Here is an 18,636-nt window from a genome sequence, read left to right as displayed (position 1 = left end):
ATTGCCTTCCACAGATATGTCTTACCTGTCCCACCATATCCATCCACAAATATTTGTTTTCCCAAATCTTTGTCAATTGATTCCATTACTGAGTCAAATGCATGACGTTGTTCAGAGTTCAGACTACCAAAGATCCTTGAATGCTCTTCTTTTTGCTCCTCTTTGTTGTAGTTAATCTCTTCATTGAGTAGTCTGTTTCCAAGTTCTTTTATTTCTGAAGAATCTGGAAGTTCTATTCCGGGGTATTCCTTAAGTGTCTTTCCAGCTTGTCTCATTAACTTCTCTATTTCCACCAAGGTGTTTCCTTGCTTCTGTGAAGCTGTGAGGCAAAGTGTAGGATGGTTCAAGAGTTTTCTCTGTCTATACTCCATGTCTTCGCTTAGAACTTCCCAGCATGATTCCCACATATTTTTCGGGCTTGTGACTTCGAAGTGGCATAAGATTGTTGTGAATAGTTATCTTAGCTGGTTGCCAGTCGCCCGGTTTATGCCTCATTGATGCACTCAAGCCACTCTTTGTCGTCATCGAGGAATCCTAGTGCTTTGCAAGTAGATTTGTATGATGTGTGGACAACTCCATTTACTGTTCTGATGTCTTCGAAACATGTGCTTCCTTTTTTGACGTTAAGTAGCATTCGCACGTAGTATTTTTCTCCACTTGCTGGATGGGCACAATATATTCTTCCAACTGATCTTCCTTTCTTCCTTTTGCTCCACTTCGTCTCTTTCTTCTTCCATGCCCATTTTGATGGGAACTCTGCATATGTTAATTCTCTGGCTTCTTCACACATCTTGTTTGTTTCCATCCACTGTGTAAATTTAGTGATTCCTACTCTTTCTTTTCTTACTATCTTTGTTAAATCTGTAGAATCTGAGAAAATGACCTGTTGCTCATTCTCCAGGTGGAAAGGCAACCTTTCAACGCAGGGATCTCTGAAGTTCATTTCGAATTGAAATATTCTCCAACACGCGCCATTCCCTGATATATATGTGCACTCTAGGTACCTCTTGATCTCATTGTTTTCTATTAGCGTTGTGGCTTGGTCATCACCTTTCTTTATGTATTTAAAAAGGTATTTTATCGATAGAGATCTGTTGCACACCTCGACATTTATGTGTGCTTGATATTTGACCAGTAGATTTCTATTGTATGGGACTACGTATCTGTTGTCCAACTTCACTTCCCCTTTCTGTATGTATCTTCCATTGTCTCGTCTTCTATATACTGGGTATCCATCTTCATCGACGGTGGTATTGCTGTTATATAATTTTGGGAACTTTCTCATGTTGGATAAGTCTGCGTACTAGGGCCTTTGTGGGGCTGCAGCACATGGTCCTTGTGGCAGTTAGGATAGAGTTCCTGAACATCAAGGACTGGCAGTTAGGATAGCATCTTAGACCAGCATCTTAGACTAGCATCTTAGACTGGCATCTTAGTAGCATCTCAGCATATGCTTGGCTGGCTAGCAGCCTATAAGTATGTACCCCAACCCCTCAGGTTGGCATGGCATTGTGTGAGAAATAAACCAACGAAAACGAAAATTGTCCCAACTCTCCTAGTGTCATCCACAACTATCAATGCTCAGGTTCAAAGGTCTAACAAGTGGTATCAGAGCCTCGTTATCTTGTACCCTGAGCATTTCCTGTGAGCAGCCCAAGTCGGTAGCAGCAGCTGCTCCGTCTGCCTCTGGTTACTTTCCTCCCTCCGGACTGTCGAGCAGCAGTTCATCTTCAACAGCCTCCTCTTCACGCAACAGCCCCCCTGCAGCGAGCCATGTCTGCAGGTCGCTCTCAGCACACGGCTACCTCGAGCATGCGGCGCCGGCAGGAGGCCGAGCGCGCCTTGGCAGAGGAGCGTGAGCGAGCAGCTGTAGCAGCAGCTGCTGCGGCAGCAAGGGTGTCGAGGCTGGCTGCAGCGGAGCTGGCAGCAGCCAAAGCGGAGGTAGAAGCAGCCAGGGCGGAGTTAGAAGCAGCAGCAGCAGCGGACGCAACACGTGAGGCTACGGCGGATGCCAAAGCACTCCGCGGCGGCTCCGGCAGCTCCAACAGCTCCGCACCTGCGGACGACGGCGCTGACGCAGACCGCGCCAAAGTGGCGCAAGAGCGGACAGCGCAGTGGGCAGCCGAGCACGCCCGCGCTCCAGGTGGAGGTGCGCACCGCGACGACGGCTGCAACGACCAGGACCGCGGCCTCTACGAGGTCCGGACTGTGGTCAGGGATGTTGGTCCCAGTGCTGGGTGGCCTACCCTTACTAAAACCAACTACGTCGAGTGGGCCGGGATCATGAAGGTCAGGCTCCAGGTGCGGCGCATGTGGGAGGCAGTCCAGGACAGCAACGTCGACCACCAAGAGGACCGACGGGCGCTGGACGCCCTCATCGCCGCAGTCCCGCCCAAGATGCAGTTCTCGCTTTCCAGCAAGCGGACTGCCAAGGAAGCTTGGGACGCCATCTCCGCGGCACGCATCGGCAGCGATCGTGCTCGCAAGTCCACTCTGCAGGCACTTCGTAAGGAGTGGGAGAGCTTGGCTTTCAAGCCAGGTGAGGACGTTGATGACTTTGCTCTCCGTCTCAACACTCTGCTGCAGAAGTTGGTGAAGTTTGGTGATGCCACCTACACCGAGGAGAGAGCTGTTGAGAAGCTCTTTCGGTGCATCCCCGAGAAGTACAAGCAGATGGCTTGGTCGATCGAGTCCTTGCTGGACCTCTCCACGATGAAAATCGAGGAGGCGATAGGTCGCCTCAAGGTCGTCGACACCGACGAGCCACAACCTTCCTCGGGGCCCATCACCACCGGCGGGAAGCTGCTCCTAACTCGGGAGCCGTGGGATGCCAGCCTTGGTGACAGGAAGAAGGGGGAGCCTTCTTCCACGACGGGCGGCCGCAAGCATGGCAAGCAGCGTAAGACGCGAAGAGGCCCCCCGGGCAGGGCACAAGGACGTGCCGAAGGGGACGCTTGCGAAGGCGCCAAGGACGGCGCCGCTGGCAAGCCCAAGCCGGCACAAGACAACATCTGCCACAACTGTGGCCGGTTTGGCCATTGGGCCAATGAGTGTCGGCAACCACGACAAGGCCAGGCTCACGTCGCACAGGCGAAGGAGGAGACGGCTCTGTTCATGGTGCATGCAAGCATTGAGCTATCTTCAGCGACACCAGTCGCAAAAGCTCTCATCCACCTCAACGAGCCAAAGGCACACGCTCTTCTCGGCGATGCCTCCGGGAAGGACAAGACTACGGGGTGGTGCCTCGACACCGGCGCCACCCACCACATGACCGGTCGAAGGGAATTCTTCGCCGAGCTCGATTCCGATGCGCGAGGCTCCGTCAAGTTTGGGGATGCCTCCGCTGTGGAAATTAAGGGCGCCGGCTCCGTCATCTTCACCACCAAGACGGGAGAGCACCGGCTGCTCACCGGTGTCTACTACATCCCCGCGCTAAGGAACTCCATCATCAGCTTGGGACAGCTGGATGAGAACGGCTCACGCATGCTGATTGAGCATGGGGTCCTACGCATCTGGGATCGCCAGGGTCGCCTTCTCGCCAAGGTACTCAGAGGTGGAAATCGACTCTACGTCCTTGATGTGCAGGTGGCACAACCGGTCTGTCTCGCTGTCCGTCGGGACGACGAGGCGTGGCAATGGCATGAGCGCTTTGGGCATCTTCACTTTGAGGCCTTGAAGCGTCTAAGTGCCAAGGAGATGGTACGAGGCCTGCCATGCCTCAACCATGTGGAGCAGTTCTGCGACATCTGCGTACTGACGAAGCAGAGACGACTCCCCTTTCCCCAACAAGCGAGTTTTCGGGCCAAGGAGAAGCTGGAGCTCGTGCACGGAGACTTGTGCGGCTCGGTGACGCCAGCCACACCAGGAGGTCGACGCTACTTCCTGCTGCTCGTCGACGATCTCTCTCGCTACATGTGGGTGATGATTCTCGGCAGCAAGGGAGAAGCAGCGGACGCCATCAGGCGCGCGCAGGCTGGTGTGGAGGCGGAGAGCGGCCGCAAATTGCGCGTGTTGCGCACTGACAACGGCGGCGAATTCACGACGGCTGAATTCGCGTCGTACTGCGCCGATGAGGGCATCCAGCGCCACTACTCCGCGCCGTACAGCCCGCAGCAAAACGGAGTCGTCGAGCGGCGCAACCAGACGGTTGTGGGGATGGCTCGGGCTCTCCTCAAGCAGCGAGGGATGCCGGCTGTTTTCTGGGGAGAGGCGGTGCTGACGGCTGTCTACATCCTCAACCGCTCGCCTACTAAGGCACTCGACGGCAGGACACCGTATGAGGCCTGGCATGGGCATAAGCCGGCGGTTTCCCATTTGCGGGTCTTTGGCTGTCTTGCGTTCGCTAAGGAGCTTGGCCACATCGGCAAGCTCGACGACAGGAGCACTCTGGGAGTCTTCATCGGCTATGCGGAGGGCTCAAAGGCCTACCGCATCCTCGACCCAAAGACACAGCGTGTGCGCACGGCGCGAGACGTTGTGTTCAATGAAGGGCGAGGGTGGCAATCGGACAAGGCGGTGGACGACGGCGCGACGCCGATGTATGACGACTTCATTGTCGAGTACACTCACTTCAAGGAAGCCGGGGGAGCAAGCAGCTCCTCTCCGCCGGGCACGTCTACCCCGGCCCACAAAACTACATCGACTCCGGTGCCCGCTACGCCGACGACACCACAACTGGCGACGCCGCATACTCCAGCCCCGGTGGTCACCACTCCGGGTTCGTCTTCATCAGCACCAGCTCACGCAGAGCACAACCCGATGAAGTTCGCTTCCCCGCTCACTCACGACGAGGAGCGGGTCGACGCATGGTATGGAGGCGAACAGCTGCGGTATCGCACGATGGATGATCTACTCGGCGACCAGCCGGTGCCGGGACTGATGCCACGTGACCTGGAGGCGCAGCTACAACTCGCGTGTGAGGACGGCGAACCACGGTCCTTTGCAGAGGCCGAGAGAGATGCGGCATGGCGCGCCGCGATGCAGTTGGAGATGGATGCGGTCGAGCAAAACCGCACCTGGGAGCTCGCTGACCTCCCCCGTGGTCATCGCGCAATCACCCTTAAGTGGGTGTTCAAGCTGAAGAGGGATGGAGCCGGCGCCATCATCAAGCACAAGGCTCGCCTGGTGGCCCGAGGCTTCTTGCAGCAGGAAGGAGTCGACTTCGACGACGCCTTCGCTCCCGTGGCACGGATGGAATCCGTGCGACTTCTCCTTGCGCTGGCTGCCCAGGAGGGCTGGCGTGTCCATCACATGGATGTCAAGTCGGCATTCCTCAACGGTGACTTGAAGGAGGAAGTCTACGTGCATCAGCCACCGGGTTTTGCGATTCCCGGCCAGGAGGGCAAGGTACTCCGCCTGTGCAAGGCCCTCTATGGCCTACGGCAGGCACCTAGGGCGTGGAACGCCAAGCTGGACTCCGCGCTAAAGAAGATGGGCTTCGAGCAAAGCCCGCATGAGGCCGCTGTCTACCGACGGGGCAGTGGAGGAAATGCCCTGCTGGTGGGCGTCTATGTTGACGACTCTGGTGATCACCGACACCAAAGATGCAGAGGTAGCGGCATTCAAGGAAGACATGAAGGCCACCTTCCAGATGAGTGATCTGGGGCTCCTCTCCTTCTATCTAGGGATTGAGGTGCACCAGGATCACTCCGGGATTGCGCTTCGACAGTCCGCCTACGCCAAGCGCATCGTTGAGCTAGCTGGGTTCACCGGCTGCCATCCAGCTCACTCCGATGGAGGAGAGGCTGAAACTGAGCCGCGACAGCACGACGGAGGAAGTGGATGCTACGCAGTACCGACGCCTTGTGGGGAGCCTTCGCTACCTCACCCACACACGGCCGGACCTAGCATTCTCCGTCGGCTATGTCAGTCGGTTCATGGAGCGACCGACGTCGGAACACCAGCAGGCAGTGAAGAGGATCATCCGCTACATAGCAGGGACCCTTGACCACGGCCTCCACTACCCTAGGTGTCCGGGGGCAGCACACTTCGTCGGGTACAGCGACAGCGACCACGCCGGCGACATCGACACCAGCAAGAGCACGAGCGGGATCCTCCTCTTCCTCGGCAAGTGTCTCGTGAGCAGGCAATCAGTCAAGCAGCAGGTGGTGGCCCTGTCCAGCTGTGAGGCTGAGTACATAGCGGCCTCCACCGCCTGCACTCAGGCGCTTTGGCTCGCTCGACTGCTTGGTGATCTTCTCGTTCAAGACACCAGAATGGTGCAGCTCCTGGTGGACAGCAAGTCCGCCCTGGCCCTGGCAAAGAACCCCGTGTTCCATGAACGGAGCAAGCACATCCGGCTGAGGTATCACTTCATCCGCAGCTGTGTGGAAGAAGGGAGCATGGAGGCGAGCTACATCAACACCAAGGATCAGCTCGCAGACCTGCTCACCAAGCCTCTTGGGAGGGTCAAGTTCCTCGAGCTTTGCTCCAGGATCGGGATGATTCAACACTCCCACAAGACGACGTACAAGACTCAGGGGGAGAATGTTGGATAAGTCTGTGTACTAGGGCCTTTGTGGGGCTGCAGCACATGGTCCTTGTGGCAGTTAGGATAGAGTTCCTGACCATCAAGGACTGGCAGTTAGGATAGCATCTTAGACCAGCATCTTAGACTAGCATCTTAGACTGGCATCTTAGTAGCATCTCAGCATATGCTTGGCTGGCTAGCAGCCTATAAGTATGTATCCCCAACCCCTCAGGTTGGCATGGCATTGTGTGAGAAATAAACCAACGAAAACGAAAATTGTCCCAACTCTCCTAGTGTCATCTACAACTATCAATGCTCAGGTTCAAAGGTCTAACATCTCATACATCTGTTATCGACCATGCATGGTGACTTTGTGTTGGCTGCACCACATGGCCCATGTATCATGTAGTTTTCAACAGCTGCATATCCTTCTGGATCAATGTCCTTGTCTGGGATCTCTGCACAAGTTACCCTGTCAACCTCTGGTGGTTCAGGATACTTGTGTTTCTTTTCCTTTTTGTCGAGGAATATGACTATGTGGGCATGTGGGAGGCCCCTTTTTTGGAACTCTATTGTGTATATAACTACAATTTAGAAAATAACCATTAGTTATTTTGGTATAGAAAATTAAATAACAGGAGTGATCAAGTCAGTAGGGTATATTACTTGCAAGTGTTTTTCCAAAGTATCCCCTTTCTCTTATGTCTCTCATGAACTCCTTGAGCTTTATGTGGAACACTCGATCAACAATATCAGGTCTTTCATATGCTGTTTGGCCTACTTCCTGTAGCATAGCTTGAATCTCCGGCCAAGCTGTGTTGCACGTGAATGTCACAAATAGGTCTGGGTATCCAGCCCACCGACATATTGCCATAGCATCTTGGAAGTTTTGTGCCTTGTATCTAGGGCTATCTGTGAAGGTGGATGGCAGTAGTATCCTCTTTCCTACTTGGTCAGCCCTTGTATCTCCTCTATCTATTGTGTCCTGCAAGCCAGCATATAATTCCGTTCTTAGGTTTCCTTGATGTGTTTTGATCCAGTCTAGCCTATACTGCAAAATGCATGCAAGGGCATCCACAATGAACTGCAATGTAAGCTTTTCACACATCAGCAAGTGCATTGATTGGTTAGTACGTTGTTGTATACGATACGCATAGTATTCCAGCATTGTTACATGCTTTCTCTTGCATTTTGCACCTTCTTTTAATATGTAGGGTATATTTTCTCTGTACCCATCTTCTCCATAGGGGAACAATAGTGGATACTGCATAGCCATGAATTTTGGATGCTTCTCTGATATTCTTCTCGGCCTTGTGTCTCTGTACTGAACAATGATATCCCGTCCTTTTCTATTTTCTGCCGTATCATTCACAATCAATGCTACAACTTCAGTTGCAGATGGCATGTCATTCCGTCTTACATCTGTGCGTCGCTTATTGATTAGTTTTAATCTCACGTTGTGATAGTCACCTTCTTCGAATCTGTCCCTTGCCATTCTGAATGTTTTTGCAAGTATATTATTTCTATCCAGCATATTTTTAAGGCCCTCGACGATGTGAGGATCTATCGACTCCCTTTTATCTTCTGATGTTGACGCATTAATCCTGTTTTTTACCTCATTTTCGGTGTCATAGATATACAACTGTGCCCAGCGTGGTTTATCTTCACCTTCAGGTAGTAGAGTACCTATTCTGTGGTAGTTTTGCCCATTCATTCTAAAAACATAAGGACCACCGCCATTATTTATTTCTGTGTCTACCTTTCCTCCCATTGTTGTGAAAGCGAACATGGAGTTGTACAATCTGATATTTTGCATGTAGTTTTTTGACCTCTTTCCGTTGTCTTTCCTTAGCAATTTCGTAAGGTAAGCCGGCGGCTCTCTGAATGGTGGCAAATCGACCTTGCCCTGTTGGCAACATAGTCTGAAAGATGGCATCCTTCTCGCTCTACCTGAAGTTGTTTCTTCGTACCAGAAAATTGCACCACATCGTTCACACTTGCAGCTTGGTTCTCCGAAGTTCCAAATTTCCATATCAGTCCTTTCCAATGTCCTGTTCAATTTTCTGAATTTAGCATCAGATTTTATATGAGTAATGTATGTTCTCGTTCATACTAATAAAATAAACTTAATAGATCTTACATATCTGGTGTTTTTTTCTTTCTCCTTGACTTTGATGTAGTACACCTTTTGTTACTTTTAGTCCTGTACACGTGCATAACAGAAACAACAGGTTTATGAATGTCCAAATTTTAGATGTTGATTGTATTTTCTTGTTACTTACCTTGTAGTCTTACCAGCCTGGCCAATCATTGCTTCATTTTCTGTCGTTGTTTCTGCAACCCTCTTGCTTTGCATTTTTCTTTTCCGATACAGCCTTGCCTCTTTAGCTTTGTCCCTGCATAAACATAAATGCCATTTAGTAGAAATAAGAGATGGAATTTCCAGCATAAGCAATGCACATCTGTACAGGACATGGTTCCTTGTGGCAATCCAACAATGTTTTTTTGCCACAGTTTTGGTTTAACCATAGTCCATGGATATGTGCTATCATGATTTTTTTGTTTCAAAAACATACTCCGTAGCTACAGTCAGAACCAATCGTAACATGTTTTTGTGATTTAATAGAGCAATTTAAATTAGCTGCACCTGGAGATATGGAAATGCATGGGCGACCGGGCATTATAAGTATTTGTTTACGGTAAAATGTTTAAGATAAAATTTTACTACATCAAATCCACCGAGTTAATGAAGGGATTTTTGTAAGCTTTGAAAGATTTGAGCACATAGATAGCAGAACTGATGTGCAAAGCAGAAGCAAGCTATATAATGTTGCTTCCAGTATACCGTAGTACCAGTCGTGCATCATAATGATAAAGTTTAGCAATTGAATTCAGAGAAGTAACTAAACCAAATTGATGATAATACACATGCGGGCAATCTGAAGATTTGCTTACTTCACATGGATTAAAAGTTGTTCTTCTAGTATAGTTGCGCGGTCTGGCACTTCTCCATTTATGATCGAAAGCTGTCTCATTTTCTTTGCTTGAAGTTTGATTCTCCTTTCTAATCTTGCCATTTTTGTTGACTGTCTGAATTCACATCAATGAGATAATAAATTAAAATATCGTTTTTCCCGTCCAAGCTAAAATTAATTACGAATCCACATGCGCCTAACGGGGATTGTTGCATTTTTAGTTGTAACATTCTTGTGATACCACCAATAAAAGATTCATGATTAGTAACGGATCACCTTGTTGGATTGCATATTTGATTGTTCTTAACCATCTTGGCAGGTTTCTCACATTCCTTGCTATGTGGTCCACCTTTTCTTTTCATTGTTTCTTCCTGCACAATAGAGAGTGCAAATATGATGTTAAAGAGGATGATATTATAATATCATTACGGACAGTGTCCGACCTAGAAACTGTGGTTTGCTGGGGCGACGGATGGCAACAGAGATCAATGTCGATGCACCCGCTGGTCGCTAGACAGGGGATTACCCTGCTCCGCCACTTGAGACCTGGGCCGTCCGACCCTACTTGCCCCAATGGTGGCCACTGATTACAAAGTAGTGCTCAAGTTTATGAAGAATTTATTTTATTACTTTTCACCTTATAAATATTTGTTTTCTGTTTTAGAAGTAAAGGAGATCAACTTTCAAGACCAGTGATTGTCTGAAAGCTTTAATTTTGAAGAGGATATTACACAAATATTGCGAGTATTTTTTAATAAAAGCCGACTGAGGCAATCTCTACCTGATTAATGAGGTACTTTTTGTAGACAGAATTACTGAGGTACTCAGGCATAATATTATGTGAACCATTATCTGATCTACAAATTGCAAGTGGATACCATACTGCACTGCCCTTTGCTTCTGAATAAAACATATTCATTGTTGCAATTAGACTTCAGACCTATGGAAGCTGTTACACATCCCCAAATTTATACTAGAGGAACACGCTAGTCAATTAAAGAACGGAAAGAACGGAAATTGGCAATGGAGTTTTAGTGAAGAATAAGATTGTAATTGAGGATGGCAAGTTCATGGGCAATAACGATCCAAAAATCACAAGGGGAACTTATTCTAAAATGCACACATCACAACATATTTTAAAGTGCTTCCTTGCTCAAATATGAATGACACTATGAACTTTGTATCAGATAAACAAATTAAGTAAACCTTTTCCTATCATGATGCTATATATTAACCTGAAAGGATAGTATGGTAACAGGTGCATAAGTGGTGGAAGAAGATGGTGCTCATGGGCCTATTTAATACTGTTGTGAATATAATGAAGTTCACCAATGCTTTTCTTTTAGAATATCATGTGAACTGCCATGTAGAAATCAAGAAACTAGACTACAGGGTAGTATTACATCGTCTCCATTTTCAGTTCAACCCTAGATACCAGTTTCTTGTCAAATTTTTAGCAATTTCCTTTCATTTTCTGCAACGCATTGCTCTTTGACCTCATAAATATCCTCTAATGATTCATTTCCTGTCACCTCTGTAGATATCTACATATTCTAAGTTTGTTCTTTATTACTTTCTCAAATATAACATGACCTGATAAGATACATATCAGATACAAAAATTAAGTTAATTTTTAGCTATCATGATGCCATGCATTAACTTGAAAGGATACTACTATGATGAAATGTGCTTAAGTAGTACAAGATGAGGTGCCTAGGGGCCTATTTAAGACTTGTGAATATAATGAAGAAGTTCATCGACGCTTTTTATATACTCCCTCCGTCCTATAATGTAAGACGTTTTTTGACACTACACTAGTGTCAAAAAACGTCTTACATTATGGGATGGAGGGAGTAGTATATTATGTGAACTTCCATGTAGAAGTCAAAGAAATGGGAATTCAGAGTACTATTCCTTTATTGTTACTGTCTCATTTTTTATTTCAACCATAGATACAGTCTTCACCGTCGAAACTTTATAGATTCTTTTATTTTCTACCACACATGCTCTTTGACCCCACATATGTATTCTGTAATGATTTATTTTTTGGCCATCTCAGTAGGTATATATTCTTGTTGGACTGGGAATGCGCCAATTCTAGGAATTGTAACGTTTGTGATGGGAGGCTCATTTTTTCTCAATACTTTCCAGTTATCCTCAATATTTTAATAAGCTGCTATTAATCACATAATGATCTGAAACTTCTGATTTTTTTTGTATCTTCGATGACATCTTTTACCTATGCTAATCCCATGCAGAGTGTAGAATCACGTTAACTACCCCTATACTCCATTCATGGAATCAATATGTACACATTGTGTGAAAAAAGTATTCAAATCTTTTCTTTGATGGTGTTTAAGAGTTAGGTAACCATATAATATTAAAGAGGGCAAAAGTATTAAATATAAAAACTAAAATGATGTGCTAAGATGGTGCCCGTGCATTTCAGAGAACTAACACGGAGCTACAATGTCTTCAAACACTTCATGTATAAGTTCCTAGTCTAAAGTCCTACACATTGTTGTAAGTTTAGTACAACTTTGTACTAAAGTTGTACTAAATGTGTGACAATTAATATGAACAGGGGAGTAGCTAATTACGTTTTAATGACAACACTAACTTCATCTTGCATGTTGACACAAAAAATACACTAGATAGAGCTAACATTGATCTAAAACATCTTCAACTACATCATGTCAAAATTTCATCTCTAAGGCTGCCATATGTTTTTTGGGAAAAAAATAATCCAAATGAGAACGAGCTAATACGATATCACACAGTTAGTTACAAGCTCAACAAACAACTGAACGATACCGTGCATGTCAAAAACAATCCATGCATTGCATACCTAGAACATTGACGTCCAGCTCTTCTATTACTTTGGATGTAAAATCCACTCCCAGAATTATCCAAGTCCCCTCTCCAAAATGCTAATCGATTACTAAAACAACATAAAATACGTACTTAAGAAGTAATCAAACTTAAATCATATACCTTGCATGTGTAAAGGAAAATAGGCATATGATAGATCTTACCTTGATCTATCTTTTCTTCAACTGTAACATCTTCTGAATCTGATCCCAAATAGTTAGAAATTGCAGTCAGAAGCTGGTATGCACCGCTATCTTTTCATCGCTGGTCTAAGAGCAGAGAGAGAGAGAGAGAGAGAGAGAGCAACCAGAGAGGTAAGATGAGGCACGGACTGCTTCCCTTCCCCAGGGAAACAACTAGTTTTAAAGACCCATGCACATGTAAAGACAGCAAGTGTCCGCCCAAAAAGACAAAGGTAAGAGTATACGATACTAGTGCATGGTATTACCTTCTTTATTTTAGAAAACGATACTATAAAGATAAGATTGCATAACAATTATCTCATTGCTAGTGTATTTTGCTTTGTACACATAGAAGCATGTGATCTCCGGTAAAAAAAGAAGCTATTCTCTTGGCCACGTCATAAATTAAGAAAAAGACGCTCATTCGAGTTTCAAATGTGCATGCGTATTTTCATGTATCAAAACAAGTATAATCTTGAAATTGTCTTTCCTTGAATTGAAATTATTATTTTTGTCCAGAACATACATGTTCGTCTTTGGTAAAGAATCCTAAGCCTTGAACAAATAGTACACGCGTAATGTTTTTTATACGACCCGCCAACCAGGTTCAACTGCCATTAGCGTTTCTAGCCTGACGCAGTGTAGCTTGTTTAAGGTAATGCAAGCTTTGGGACACGTCCGGCTCTCCCCTTTGGTGTAAATTGCACTGCAACGAGACTGCATCTGAGGAAACAACCGATTCAGGTGTTCCACAAGAACTTATCTAAGGGGTGCTTTGAGTTTCATGCCATGTAGGCCTAGGGAATCCGTAGGTAAGCAAACAGAGCCTGTACGAGAGGTGTGCATGCTATCAAACATGTCCTAGGGATGAAGCTGCAACTTTATTTGCAGAATGCATAGATATCGGTTCATCTATTGGAAAGGTCATCTTTAAGCATTGCTTACGATCATGTAATAATGCAGCGCATGTGCTAGCTAATCATAGTTATCGTAACAAGTCCTATTTTAGTTGGTTGGATGAGCCTCCCGATTTCTTGATAAGGGAACTCAGGGACGATGTAAGCGTGTTTTAATTCAATAAAGCTAGCCATGATGGCCTTTCCTCAAAAAAGAAGAAGAAAAACACGTCCTATGATCACGTACATTCTTATTTTGTAGTTTTTTTTTACATTCTTCTATTTCACATTCATTGCTCACCTCAAATCCATCTGCAACAAGAAGGATCCTTTTCCCCCGTGAAATTCACATGTATGTTAAATACTCTAATAGTACATACTAGAATTTATTGTCCATTGCCTCGCACCCCTCGCGTCGCCTCCCCCGGGGCGACGCCAGGGGCCCCAACCCTAGCGCCGCCAGCACCTCCCCCTCCATCCCCTCCTACCGCCGCTACCGCTGGCGTGGGCCGCGGTGGCGGCGGGCACGGTGCCAAAGGTCCTGGGCGGGGGGAGGCGGCGGATCCCATCTGAGGTGGCGGGGGCGGCCCTTCTCATGAGATCCAATGGCGGCGGCTAGGACGGAGTATCCGGGCTGTGCGGCGGGGGCCCGAGCACCATCGCCGGCGGAGCGGCAACCCTGCATGGACGGCGGCGGTGGCAGCGCCCCATCCGGCGAGGTGGGCTGTCCTGCTCGTGATGGTGACGACGGCTACTGCGGATCCAACGCCCCGTTTGGATCCGTCGCGGGGAGGCCTTTCGCCGACCGGCGGCGCATGGAGCGACCGGTGAGGAGATGTCGGATCTCCGCCGGAGTACCGACGGCAATATACGTCTTCGTGGTGAGGTTCCGCTCGGTTACAGCCAACCACGAGGTCGGGAAGACGTGGCTTCCGATGAAAATCGCGCCAGACTGTGGTCTTGGCGGACGATGGCGGCGTCTCAGACGTCGTTTCCTTCTGGAGGCATCGTCGTTGCAGGTCTCATCAACCTGATCGGGAAGTTCCTGGGGTAACCCTAGATCTGGGTCTACCGGATCGGACGATGACGGTGCTATCGGTATCGTTCTCCCTCATGGGGCATCGTTTTGGAGCGAGTGCTGGTTGGAGGGGACAAGAGGAGGAGCGATGTTTCATCTGCTCCATTGATGACGGCGGATCTCGCGGCGTGGTGCAGTGGAGACTCGGCGCCTGATGAGCGGAGATGGACTCGCGCAGGAGGGTGACGCTGCCTGGCGTCATGGTGGCGTCGGCGGCAGTTGGACCGGCCAAGGTTGATGCAGCAGTACAGTTCTGAAGATGAATTCGTGGCAGGTGGCTGCGGCGGCCTCATACCCGGCAGGGGTCCTGATTGAGAAGCACGCCGGACTAGTGGGTGCCCATACCCGGCAGGCGTCCTGGGTGGGACCTCAAGTCTTTAGATGTTTAGATTTGGCTGTGTGGTCTGTTTGGTATTAGGCCCAGACTTTCAGCGCCCCTCCATCAACTGGATAGGGATAGCGACAGTTGTTGCTTAGTTTGGTGGCTTTAGACTTATTGTTGTATGACTCTGTACGGTCTTGTGTCAATAATTAATAAAGTGACCGTATGCATCGTCCAGATGCAGAGGCCGGGGGTCGTCCTCCTTTTCTAAAAAAAAGAATTTATTGTTAGGATTGTAAGTAATTTTCAGATAAGTTTAATCAATCTAGCATCATAGCAAGTGCGTCGACAGAGCAAATCACATATGACATACTAGAATCCTCTAGTACATATGGACAAAGTGCACATGCGGAGAGAGAGAGAGGGTGGATCATATAAGTCAAACTCCTAGCCTTTCAAGAGCTTATCGGAGATTACCTGATCTCATAAATCGTGATCAACAATCTACTTCATATAGGTGTGCTCTTTAAATACTACATGTAGGGCGGCGTCTTAAACGATGTAAGTTTATTAAATGTTCTCTCGAGCTCCAGTGACTTGTTTTCCGAGACCCTACTTCACATGATCTTTAAATCACATAGATTGGGCTTCCCTTTGAAAAATGTTGTGGGTATCAAACCCATCTCCATTGATGCATTGTCTATCACATTCCTTCATAGATATTTTGTAAATGGATCATTTTTAGCCGTTGTAAATAGACATTTTGTTCTAACACTATTACTTAGAGTTTTTCTACTTCCAGACATATCTTATCTCTACATGTCTTGAACTCCTCATGTTATCCTTTGACCCGTTCACTTTGAAAAGTACTGTTTTAATTGTCATTGTTCATAATGATAGCGAGTATGTGTTTATTAAGAGTTCATGGAACTATTCTACTTCAATAATAGCTTTGTCTACTGTTGCAAATTCTGCTTCCATTGCCGACCTCATTAAGATGATCTTCTTGCAAGACGTCCATGAAACAACACGCCACCGAGAGTAAATAAATAGCCACTTCTGGCCTTTATCTCATCAATAGCAGAAATCCAATTTGAGTCACTATATCCTTTGAGGACTCTTTATACCTGGTATAGTGAATGTCATAGATCATGGTTCCTTTTAGATCGCACACCACTCTCTCAAGAGGTGTCAATGGATTGGAAAATGAGACGACTTAGTTTACTCACCCCAAATGATATGCCAGGTCTCCTGATTCTAGCTAAATACACGAGCGGGCCAATGATTTAATAATATCACAATTAATCTCTAATGGCCTTTTGATCCTTTCAAATAAACACACTAAGATCATAAGGTGTTAAAGAACATTTGTAGTTAGAATAACCAAATATACTCAATATATTTTCCAAAAATGAGATTGCAGTATATAGCAATCCATTGTTTCATTTATCAATAACTTGATGTTCAAGAACAATTAGCTTCAAGAAAACCTCAACTTTGTTACTTTTGGAGGACATGCGCCTCCTAGATCAGCTAGGTGTGCTTGGGAGCCTTCAAGGTGTGAAGGAAACAATAAGTTTGTATGGACTTGGAGATCCATCTACTTCATGAAGATCTACCCCAAGTGAGGCTTGACCTTCGTGGCTGTATGATAATCCCCAAGTGCAGGGAATCATCGTAGCAATTACCAAAGGTGGAAGTGATAAGTATGGAGTGTCGAACCCACAAGGAGCTAAAGGTAAGATCAATACTCTCTCAAGTCCTATCTGCCACTGATACGACTCTACGTATACCGAATGTTTGCTTCCAACTAGAAACGAGAAATAAAACTACGTTATGGGTATGAAGAGGATAACTTTGCATGGTATTGGAGAGCTAAAATATAAAAGTAGGTGATGTTATCATAAAGTTAGAATATATTACTTAAGTATTATAAATAGCGAGTGTGGAATAATGAAGGGTCGGTGTGCGGAATTATCCTAGGCAATTGTTAACAAGACCGATAGTCGCCATTGCAATTTCATATGAGGGAGAGGCATAAGCTAACATACTTTCTCTTCTTGGATCATATGCACTTATGATTGGAACTCTAGTAAGCATCCGCAACTACTAAAGATCATTAAGGTAAAATCCAACCATAGCATTAAAGCATCAAGTCCCCTTTATCCCATACGCAACAACCCCCCTTACTTGGGTTTATGCTTCTGTCACTCAAGCAACCCACTATAAGCGAGTCATGAACGTATTGCAACACTCTACAGCGGGAATCCCTCACGCTTGCGCGACACGGAGGGCACAATAGGACAGCACCAAAATAAAACATACAACTCGTACCAATCTAGATCAACAATCAACCCAAAGACAAAGGATATCTACTCAAAACATCATAGGATGGCAACACATCATTGGATCATAATATGTGGCATAAAACACCATGTTCAAGTAGGTATTACAGCGGGGTGCGGGAGAGTGGACCGCTTAAAAGAGATGAGGATGGTAATGATGATGGTGATGTTGATGAAGACGATCACCGCGGCGATGATTCCCCTCCCGATGGCACTCCGGTGCCACCGAGAGAGAGGAGGAGAGGTTCTCCCCCTTGTGCTTCCTCCTCCATGGCCTCCCCCCCCTGGATGGGGAGAGGTTCCTCCTCTGGTCCTTGGCCTTCGTGGTGATGATGGCCCCTCCGGGATCCTCCTCCATGCCCTCCGGTGATGATGGCCTCCTCCGGCAGGGTGCCAGAGAGGGCCTAGATTGATTTCTCGTGGCTACAGAGGCTTGCGGTGGTGGAACTTCCGATCTAGGTTAATTTTTGGAGGTTTGGGTATTTATAGGAGAGGTTGGCGTCGAGAACAAGTCAGGGGGCCCCACGGGTAGTCCACGAGGCACAGGGGCGCGCCCCCACCCTCGTGGGGCCCAAGGGACTCCCCCCCGGTAGATTTTTGTTTCAGTATTTTTTATATTTTCCAGAAAAATTCTCCGTTAATTTTCATCGCATTCCGAGAACTTTTATTTCTGCACAAAAACAACACCACGGTAATTCTGCTGAAAACAGCGTCAGTCCAGGTTAGTTCTAAATCAAACCATACCAAAATCATACTCCCTCTGTTCCTAAATATAGGGTGTATAGTTTTTGGCATGGAAATTAAAGAACGCACGTGGAGGGAAATTTTCACAAGTTTTGAGCGAGATTACACCTGACTAATTGACATGAGAAAATAGAGGAGCTTGCCTAATATAAGGAAATGTAATCAAATCCCTAAAAAAATTATCCAAACGAGTGGTGCAATGCAATACACCTTATATTTTGGGTTTTTTTCTCAAAAATCTATACACCTTATATCAAGGAACGGAGGGAGTATAAAACTATTATAAACATGGCATGAATACTTCATAAATTGTAGATATGTTGGAGACGTATCAGCATCCCCAAGCTTAATTCCTGCTCGTCCTCGAATAGGTAAATAATAAAAGAAATAATTTATGAAGTGTGAATGCTAGCAAGTGCTTAAGTTTGATCAATGATAGTTTCAATCACTTTTTATAGCATAATTATATATCATAACAGTAGCTCAACTCATAAAACTTCTCATGATCAAGTAACAAGCTATTCACATGTTAAAGTATAGGTCATAAACTTTATTGAAAACTAACAAACCGTGCTCTTAGTCGTCAAACAATTGCAATTCATCTTATTTTCGGGAAGGGTCTATGTAAGAGCTCTGATTCAGCAAACTCCACATACTCAACTATCATTTAATCTTTCACAATTGCTAACACTCACGTGATATTTATGGGTTCAAAGTTTTAATCGGACACAGAGAAAGATAGAGACTTATAGTT

At 46.4% G+C, this 18,636-nt stretch overlaps 1 protein-coding gene across 1 annotated transcript; it reads right to left on the bottom strand.

The window, feature by feature from the left end:
- Window positions 1-6,759: 6,759 nt before the first annotated feature.
- Window positions 6,760-12,629, bottom strand: LOC119316433. The gene is made up of 8 exons (XM_037590755.1): window positions 12,480-12,629; window positions 12,293-12,385; window positions 9,721-9,815; window positions 9,425-9,559; window positions 8,752-8,865; window positions 8,610-8,672; window positions 7,136-8,520; window positions 6,760-7,053 (listed from the first exon to the last, which is right to left on the bottom strand). Exons 3-8 carry the CDS (start codon window positions 9,804-9,806, stop codon window positions 6,800-6,802), a joined length of 2,037 nt encoding a protein of 678 aa, XP_037446652.1. The 5' UTR covers window positions 9,807-9,815; window positions 12,293-12,385; window positions 12,480-12,629; the 3' UTR covers window positions 6,760-6,799.
- Between the last annotated feature and the right edge of the window lie 6,007 nt (window positions 12,630-18,636).

Source organism: Triticum dicoccoides, chromosome 6A (assembly GCF_002162155.2).
Source record: "Triticum dicoccoides isolate Atlit2015 ecotype Zavitan chromosome 6A, WEW_v2.0, whole genome shotgun sequence".
In the NCBI taxonomy this organism is placed as follows: Eukaryota; Viridiplantae; Streptophyta; class Magnoliopsida; order Poales; family Poaceae; genus Triticum; species Triticum dicoccoides.
This window is presented reverse-complemented; position numbering and strand designations above follow the sequence as displayed.